General features: G+C 49.3%; 1 protein-coding gene across 39 annotated transcripts in view; it reads left to right on the forward strand.

Moving 5' to 3' along the window:
* The window catches only part of LOC135577379 (transcription factor 4), a 176,395-nt gene extending 166,679 nt beyond the window's left edge, over window positions 1–9,716 (forward strand). For 28 of the 39 annotated variants that reach the window (XM_065046755.1, XM_065046756.1, XM_065046754.1 and 25 more), the window contains 5 exons: window positions 630–765; window positions 1,250–1,412; window positions 3,111–3,340; window positions 4,349–4,491; window positions 4,645–9,716. In XM_065046755.1, the coding sequence (XP_064902827.1) occupies window positions 630–765; window positions 1,250–1,412; window positions 3,111–3,340; window positions 4,349–4,485 (666 nt within the window). In that variant the 3' untranslated portion in view covers window positions 4,486–4,491; window positions 4,645–9,716. The remainder of the gene's footprint in view (window positions 1–629; window positions 766–1,249; window positions 1,413–3,110; window positions 3,341–4,348; window positions 4,492–4,644) is intronic. The other 11 variants (XM_065046757.1, XM_065046769.1, XM_065046751.1 and 8 more) reach the window with 1 other exon arrangement.
* The last annotated feature ends 34 nt before the right edge of the window (window positions 9,717–9,750 follow it).

Here is a 9,750-nt window from a genome sequence, read left to right on the forward strand (position 1 = left end):
TGCATGCAACAGCTGTGCATGGTATGGCTGTGCACGGTGTGCATGGTGTGTCTGTGCAAGGTGTGCACAGTGTGCATGGTGCAGCTGTGCAAGTTGTGCATGGTATGCATGCTACAGCTATGCATGGCATGTAGGGTGTGCATGGTGTGGCTGTGCACAGTGTGGATGGTACAGCTGTGCGCGGTGTGTGCAGTACAGCTGTGCAGGGTATATATGGTGTGCATGGCGTACACGGTGTGCACGGTATGGCTGTGCAACTTGTGCACAGCATGCATGCTACAGCTGTGCATGGCATGCACAGTACAGCTGTGCACAGTGTTCATGGTGCAGCTGTGCATGGCATGCACAGTACAGCTGTGCACAGTGTGCATGGTGCAGCTGCGCCTGGTGTACACAGTGTGCACGGTACAGTTGTGCAAGGTGTGTACGGTGTGCCGTACAGCTGAGCACAGTGTGCACGGTTCGGCTGTGCATGGTGTACATGGTACAGCTGTGCACGATGCAGCTGTACGGGCCATCTGCGCCCTCTAGTGAAACACGTCCCCGCGCCCCGTCTCCCTGTCCCTCGCCGTCTCCCCGTCCGGCTGTGTCCGTTACCGCAGCCCTGAGCGCCGGCTGTGTCCCCGCAGGTCGGCGCGCACCGCGAGGACGGGGTCAGCCTCCGCGGGAGCCACTCGCTCGTGCCAAACCAGGTCCCGGTGCCCCAGCTGCCCGTCCAGTCCGCCACGTCCCCGGATTTGAACCCGCCCCAGGACCCGTACAGGGGTGAGTATCTGCCAACCCCGTCCCGGACGCGCCACCGGGATTACAGCTCCCGTTATCACAGCTAGGAGCGTGCAGACAAGTGACCTCCAGACAGCCAGTTTGATACCAGGGCTGATTAAGAGTGTAGAAAACACATCCAAAAGGTGGGAGTTGAGGGTGAGACTCAGCCCCGTGGATTTCCACCGGCTTCGGGTGGCCCCGGGGTGCCCGTCCTTGGCTCACCCAGGGCTCACCCATCCTAACCAAACCCATCAGGGGGGTCTTTGTTCCTAGAGGCAGCTGATCTTCCCGTTAAAGCACAGAAGAAAGAGCCCAAGCTATTAGAACAGCATACAAGGTCTTGCTCATTCATTGTAGCCAATATTTTGATTATTTTCCCGCCACACTGGGCTGTCACCCTTCCCCGGGGACAGGGGACACAGCCCCAGATAGGTCAAGCGTTGGGTTAAGCGGCGCTCAACAGCTGGTCCGCGTGTTTTCGCAGGCATGCCGACCGGACTGCAGGGACAGAGCGTCTCTTCGGGCAGCTCCGAAATCAAATCTGACGACGAGGGAGACGAAAACCTCCAGGACACCAAGTCTTCTGAGGACAAGAAACTAGAGGATGACAAGAAGGATATCAAATCAATTACTAGGTCAAGATCTAGGTAACAGTATATAATAGTGTCGCTTCATTTAATTCCTTTACTGGATTTCGATGAAGTGAACAGAACGGGAGGAAACTGCGGTTTTCTCCTGGCAGGTAAAACCACAGCCTGAGTGGAACGGCGTGGCTGGCCTGGCAGTACCGAGTTCCCGGCTGGGACCTGTGCTCCAGGACGCCCTCAAATTCCAGCAATTGGCAAATTTGGACACTGAGCAAGTTGCAAGAAATTGCGTTGCACTCAAATGTATTAATTGGGCTGTTATTCCTTTCTGCCTATGCTTGCAAATTGGAATACAGTATGGATTTCTATATCTTTGAAAATGTGCCTAAGAGCTGATGGCACCTGCATCTGACCTAACGAACCGTGTGATTTTCCTTTATCTGTGCAATAGATTGGTCGTTCCCGGTCCTCAACTTGTGTAAATGTCTAGGGCTCCGCAGGTTTAAGCGGAGGATTTAGACATCTTTAGTTGTTCGCCATATTCTTTATACATTGTTGAGAGGTATTAGTGAAGCTGTAGCCGGATTCTGGGAACTGATGGTGAACATGGACAGTGTCTGAGTGTTGCAAATGTGACCCTGAGCACGGGACAGGCTTTACTTTGTCCCTGCTGGCCACCTGCCTGGCTTACCTGTCACCACGGGGCCCCAGGTCCAGCTCAGCACTGCAGAGACTTGTCATCGCAGCCAAAAAAGCTGCAATGCAGGCACAGCCCTGCTTTGTCCAGGGCATCTTTGCAACGATTCCACAGCCTTTTTGTCCTCTCACGCCTATATAAAAACCAAGCCCAGGTAAGACGCGCCTGAGCAGACTCGGACCTATCGACCAGCACTCATTGCTGTTTAAATTTATTATATTCACATCTCTTATGATCGGAAAAAAATACATGACATTCAGGATTTTCTCTGAGTGAATATGTTGATGTAACCATGTGTAGAAGTGAAGCTTTCATGTGCATTTATGATACGGTAAGAAGAAAGCACCTTTGTGCCGGTGTGAGGTGATCGCACTTCTGGTTAATTCAACAAATAAGCTGTCACTGTTGCATATTTATATGTGCTTTGAAGCTTTTGTAGGCTAACATTTTTGCTTTTAACATGCTTGCAGCTTTAAAAGGTTACTCCCGATATTTAGTTATACATCTCAATCCACGGTGGTAGCGCTGCTGAAAAGGTATTACTCCATTTGCATAGCCAATTCAAATTATATAGTGCCAGTGACTCACCAGTGGATGTGTTTGCAATTTGAAATCATGGTTTTATCTGGATAGAACGCGGTTTTGTTGCCGAAAGGATGCAGAAGTTCCCCCTTAGTGCTGCGAACCCACAGGCAGCAAAGCTGGGAGCAGCACAGGAGCCACCGGCGTGTCCTTCGGGGTTAAACGGTGACAACGACTGATTTGCCACCATTTAAAATATTGCAGTATTGGCTGTGATAGAATATGTTACTGAAAAGAAAGCTACCTTTTTGCTTCTTTAAAATACCCACAGTCCTGCCTTGCAGAATGTAAAACTTCGTACCAAACCAAGGCTTTCCTCAGTGTAAAATGTAAGGAGATTGAATTTTGCGCAGGCGTCTGAGTTGCTCAGGTGTCTGTTCATAACCGGTAGCCCTGGTTTTGCACAAGCTCTGTTGAAGACCTTCGCCCTCCTTGTTTCCCACATCATTAGAAAATGATGTATTCCTTTTGTCTCCCAGCAATAACGACGACGAAGACCTGACACCGGAGCAGAAAGCCGAGCGGGAAAAGGAGAGGAGAATGGCCAACAACGCCCGGGAGCGCCTGCGCGTCCGCGACATCAACGAGGCGTTCAAGGAGCTGGGCCGCATGGTGCAGCTCCACCTCAAGAGCGACAAGCCCCAGACCAAGCTCCTGATCTTACACCAGGCTGTGGCCGTCATCCTCAGCTTAGAGCAGCAAGTCCGAGGTCAGTGTCCTTGAAGGTGTCCAGGCGGGTTGGAATGTCTGCACAGAAGGAGACTCCACAACCCCCTGGGCAGCCTGGGCCAGGCTCTGCCACCCTCACCCCAAACAAGTTTCTTCTCATATATAAGTGGAACCTCCTGTGTTCCAGTTTGCACCCATTGCCCCTTGTCCTATCATGGGTTGTCACCGAGAAGAGCCTGGTCCATCCTCCTGACACTCATCCTTTATATATTTATAACCATTAATGAGTTACCCCCCAGTCTCCTCTTGTCCAGCTCCAGAGCCCCAGCTCCCTCAGCCTTTCCTCACACGGGAGATGCTCCACTCCCTTCAGCATCTTGGTGGCTGCGCTGGACTCTCTCCAGCAGTTCCCTGTCCTGCTGGAACTGAGGGGCCACAGCTGGACACAAGATTCCAGGTGTGGTCTCCCCAGGGCAGAGCAGAGGGGCAGGAGAACCTCTCGGACCTACTGACCACCCCCTTCTAACCCACCCCAGGATGCCCACAACCATTTTGGTTGGAAGAGACTCTCAAGGTCATCGAGTCCAACCATTAACCCAAGGTTGTCACTCAACCATGTCTCCAAGAACCTCCTTTCCGCGAATCCCATAGATCCCTCATGGGTTTCACATGGTTTTTGGCTGGGGGAAGTGTGGCCAGGGATGCCTGACCCTTGTCACCCAGAGCGGGCCGGGCACCTTGAGCACCCACCTCACTTGTATTCCCCGGTGGCACTGGGGCGCTGGGGAAGGGCCTTGACATGTTTTACGTTCTGTAGCAAGATCCAACCTCAGTATTAAGCCGGGCTGCTCCTCTGCAGAGCACCCGGGGTGTTTGCAGAGCTCCTGTGCGGGTCGTGCTGCGTTCCAGCGCTTGACCTGCACACCTGCAGCCTCGGGGACTGGAGCAAATAACTGACCTTTAATGATTTTGAACGTTTGTGCCATGGACAGACCATTCCGCTCTAAAAAGTGAATGTTTGAAACGGCCTTTTGCTTCAATTGAACAGAAAGAAACCTGAACCCGAAAGCAGCGTGTCTGAAAAGAAGGGAAGAAGAGAAGGTGTCTTCAGATCCTCCTCCGCTTTCGCTGGCAGGACCGCACCCTGGCATGGGAGACGCCTCCAACCACATGGGACAGATGTAAAAACAGGCAAGTTTGGGGTCGGGCGAGTTCGTTCAGCGCAGCTCCCTTAGGAATGGATTCTGGTCACCTCCGTTTCCAGGGCGGTGTCCGAGCGGCGGGCGCAGGGACACACACTCAACGCTCCTCGACTAAGAACAACTTGTTTCGTTTCTTCCGCAGGTCCAAGTTGCCACATTTCTTCATTTAAGCAAGAGACCACTTCCTTAACAGCTGTATTATCTTAAACCCACATAAACACTTCTCCTTAACCCCTTTTTTGTAATATAAGACAAGTCTGAGTAGTTAAGAACCGCAGACGCAAGAGATTTCAGCATTCCCGATTATTAAAACCGAGAGGAAAAAGACAAACGAGCAAACAACCAAGTGCAACTTGAGGGCCGCCTCTCTTTAACATATCACGCAGAATGTCTAACGCAGTATGTTCCGAGCTGTCCGTGCACAGCCTAGAGACTGAATGGCAATCTTCTCCACACTGTGGGACAATGCATTTGTGCCTAAACTTCTTTTGGAAAAAAAAAAAAAAAAAAAAGATATAATTAATTTGTAAGTCTGAAGAAAAAAAAAAAAAAAACTATTTAATTTAAAATTGTAAACTTGCAATAATGAAAAAGTGTACTTCTGAAGGAAAGCAGAACGAGCGCTTTTGTTGGTGTGCTAGACAGCTAGTGTTTCTACTTACTGGATATTCAAAGGGAAGCTTTGCTGCCCAGATCTTACAAAACCAGCAAACGTCCTAATGAAAACGGAAGCGATGACATTAGCCATTCCTTAGGGTAGGAGGAACAGATGGATCTTATAGACCTATGACAAATATATATATATATAAATATATATATAAATATATATTAAAAATTTAGTGACTATGGTAAGCTTTTGTTCCTTCGTTTCAGACTTTTTTGCTCCTGTAAAAAAATAGTACTGATTAACTTTTTTAAGAAGAAGATTTTACTGTAAATAAGGGTTTTTTGGTCTGATTTCTGTCCCTCTCCCCTTGGCTTTTTTTTGGGTTCTTTTGGTTATGGTGACCTGTAGTGCCAACTCTGTCTCTGGAGGGGTAGTGCAGGACGAAACACTGACCCTGACGTTGCTTCTCATTCATAATTAAGAGTAGAAAGTCGTTTCTTGGGGCCGTGGGGCGGAGGGGACGGCGGGAGCGCCCCCCCCGGCCGCTCCGCTCGCCCCCTTTTCTTCTGGGATTTTCAGAGGTACAAGGTTAGAATGCTACAAATCGTTACCACTGTGCCTTCCAATGTTTCTATCATCGGGAAAAACCACACAGACCAATAAAAACCACAAACCCATGACATGCTGGAAGTGGCTGCGAGCCCGGCGCGGGTGCCGCGTCCCCCGCCTGAGTCCGCGCTCAGATTCGGGGCGACGGGGGGACCATCGCGGGGCGGGGGGGGATCGCAAGTAGCGTGCTAGATCCGATTGATTTCCTTTTTCCGTTGTTCCGTTTCGTTTTTTAAGTGGATTATTTAAGTGTAGACCACTCGCTGCCTCCTCCTTTCTTTGTGAAATGCCAATTTTTGGTCATCATGCAGCATTATTCTAACAAGCCTTATGAGTCCTAAAGCATTAAGTTGCACTTTGTCCAGGAGGGGTGGTAGAGCAGGATTTTCTCTGGCCAGTACGAATGAAGTTTTTACTTAACATATTTAATAGTAACATATATGGCACAGCAGCTCATCAGAGAACTAGCTTTGAAGTCTGGGCACAATTGAACCAACTTCCATAGTGAATCCGAATTAACGCCGGACTTTGGTGTACAGTACGATTACCAGATAGTGCTCCTAGTTAAGTATTTGTCAGCATCCTTTTGTCTCGAGTTCCAGTCTCTATTTTTACAGCCACACCGACCTGGCGTGTATTTGAAATAAAACCGAGTCGGTTTTTTTCCCCACCTATCAATAGACACTGAATAAATGCCATAAATCCATCCAACGGTCTAAATGTTCCATCTGTTCTCCTGTTTTGCCAGTTATATAGTAATGAAAAGACATTTGTAAATTTTATGCAACAAATGGCAAACGTATCATTATTTTGAAATTGTGTATGTAAAAGTTATATTTTTACATGTAGACTCTTGTTATTATGTGTTTTAATACATTGTATCGGTTCTTTTGTTTATAAAAATCTGTGTGGTTGAAAACAGAAAAAAAGTCTCATTTAAATGAAATAGTGAGATACGAGAATCTGAATTTTATGTTTGTTTCTGAAAAAACGTAAAGAACAAATATGATAGTTACCACGTGCTCACCTCCGACATCCCCATCCCCATTCGGATTAGCTGTGTGCGTGCTGAGACCTGTAAATATGTTCAGTAGCGAGAAAACTTTCTCAGTGCTTTGATTTGCCGATAAGTTTCTCAAATGTGGAGGTGGATTGACCCGCTAGGGCAGGCGCCGGAGGAGCCCCCAGAGCTTCCCCGCGGAGCAGGTTTAGCTGAGAGGGGGATTAACAAAGCTTGAGCCCAGCTCTGCCGCTCCGCGCCGCGCGGCTTCTCCCTGCGGATGGCGCCGAGAGCGCGATGCCCGCCAACAAGCCATAGAGGTGTGTTTTCCAGATGCCGAGCCGGTGGGTCCCGCCGGGTTTCGGTCCGGAGACCGTCCCTGAGACGCTGAGGACCGCGCTCGCTGCCCGTACGAACCGTGCGAAACGCCAAACAAAATGATAAGACCAGCTTCGTGTTTATTTACAGCGATCTGTGGACAGAAAATGAAGGACAAGTTTAGCTTCTGGAACTTAAAAGAAATAAAGAAAGGTCTCGCGCTGAACTCAAGGAGCAGCTCGGGGTGATGCTCACAGCGCCGTGGGACGGATGGCGGCGGGATGGATCCGGCAGGATGATGCCAGCGGGGTGGATCCGGCGGGATGGAGCCAGCAGGATGGATCCAGCAGGATGATGATGATGCCAGCAGGATGGATCCAGCAGGATGGATCCGGTGGGATGATGTCAGCAGAATGGATCCAGCAGGATGATGGTGCTGCGGGCGAGATGGATCCGGTGGGATGATGCCAGCAGGATGGATCCGGTAGGATGATGGTGCTGCCGGTGGGATGGATCCAGTGGGATGATGCCAGCAGGATGGATCCGGTAGGATGATGATGATGCCAGTGGGATGGATCCAGTGGGATGATGGTGCTGCCGGCAGGATGGATCCAGCGGGATGATGATAATGCCAGAGGGATGGATCCAGTGGGATGATGCCAGCAGGATGGATCCAGCGGGATGATGATGCTGCCAGCGGGATGGATCCGGTGGGATGATGCCAGCAGGATGGATCCAGCGGGATGATGATGCTGCCGGTGGGATGGATCCAGCAGGATGGATCCAGCGGGATGGTGATGCTGCCGGTGGGACGGATCCAGCAGGATGATGCCAGCAGGATGGATCTGGTGGGATGATGACGCTTCTGGCGGGATGATGCCAGCAGGATGGATCCAGCGGGATGGATGCAGCGGGATGATGATGCTGCCGGCGGGACGGATGCTGCCAACACCTCCCGAGCTCGCGGCCCTGACTCCCCGCAGGACGCGCCCTCGTCCATGGCGGCTTTCAGAACCGCAGCTCCGCTCCAGCTGCCGCAGGGTCTCCAAAGGAACCCCCCGGTGCGTAAGTGGGGAATTCCCCGTGGTCCCCCAGCCCAGGTAAGGCGTGTGCGGCTCGAGCTGCCTCCGTCCGAGGGGACGGGGCTGGCGATGCTCAGCCAAGGCGCTGAAGGTTCTATAGCAAAGCCGTGCCCTGCGGGGAGAAAACCGGGCTCAGAAACTCTGACAGAAAGCAAAATCCGGAATTAGCAGCTTTTCCCGAACTGATCCACCTCCACATTCAAGTAATTTATGAATATGCTGAATAGGGAATCTGTTCATCTAGAACTTTTTTACCATTTGTCTTCTGTGTAGCTGCGAGGAACACTAACGTTTCGACAACTGTCAGTCCTACCAGTGATGCAACTTGTACTGATTCAGTCTTCCGAGGTTTTGGGGGTTTTTTTAGGGTGTTTTTGGGGTGGGGGCGGTGGGGAAGGCGCCGGGGGCAGGGCTGGGGGGGTTCACCTTTGTATCCCGCAGGCAGAGTACGACCCGTGTCCCAACGCCAACCACGCCAGGAATGGCGAGATTGCAGCAGAAACAAGCACAAATCGAGAATACCGCGAAAAAATTCTAAAAAAAAGGGGAATATCGATTAAAAATAAGAATTAGTCCACTGGTTGACTGGAAAAAACCACAGAGGTGGAATATGGAATGAATTCATATGGAATATGGATTCCAACACAGCGGGGCACAGGGCCCGGGGGGCCCGACCTTTTCCTTTGGCGTTTCTTTTGTTCATTCGTTCCTTTTAATTTTGATTAAAACAAAAAGATGTTCTTTCTCATGGGACTTGAAGTTGATCCATATTCGTGCAGTGCTGGTTTGACCATACTCATTTCAAGTATTATAGACTTATGTAATGGTGAAGATATATGAACTGTGGCCTTTTTCATTCTTGTTACTTGTGATGCAATTAAGTGACGATAAGAGAACAAACAAGCAGAGATTTACCATGTATCAGTGCCTGGCTTTTTGTTATAAAGCTTCGTTTGTCTAGTGCTCTTTTTGCTATAAAATAGACTGTAGTACACCCTAGTAGGAGAAAAAAGAAAAAAAAAACTAAATTTAAAAATAAAAAGACCTATATTTGGCTTATTTTTCACAGGAGCAATCCTTTTATACCAGGAATATTACGGAAAAAGAAAAAAAATGGTCAGATTCTGAATATTTCTTCTTTGTAGATTTTTGGAATCATTCTGAGTAAAAGTTTGTTACTTTATTTTACTATTTAAAAGACGTTATTTTACCATGTGTTATGGAGATGAAACTGTACGGTAGCTTTTCCTTTTAGTTGTAGGTCGCAACGGGGACGTTTTTGCGACTGTACACGTAGGCGCGGCAGTAAAAACGGGGGAAAAAACGAGAAAAAAAGGGAAAAACACACAAAAAAACACAAAAAAAATGAACAGTTACACCTTGTTTTCAATGTGTGGCTGAGTGCCTCGATTTTTTCATGTTTTTTGGTGTATTTCTGATTTGTAGAAGTGGCCGAACAGGTTGCGCGCTGGAGTTGTTCCCGCAGCGAGAGCCGCCCAGGGCAGCTTGTTGGGCCGGTACCTGTTTCTCATCTGTAGTTACTCAATGCCGTCATGTACATGACCGTTCTGTAGCAATAAATGTGCCATTTTTATAAACCCTTCCCGACACTCGCCTTTCATTTCCCCTGCC

This window comes from Columba livia, chromosome Z, assembly GCF_036013475.1.
Source record: "Columba livia isolate bColLiv1 breed racing homer chromosome Z, bColLiv1.pat.W.v2, whole genome shotgun sequence".
In the NCBI taxonomy this organism is placed as follows: Eukaryota; Metazoa; Chordata; class Aves; order Columbiformes; family Columbidae; genus Columba; species Columba livia.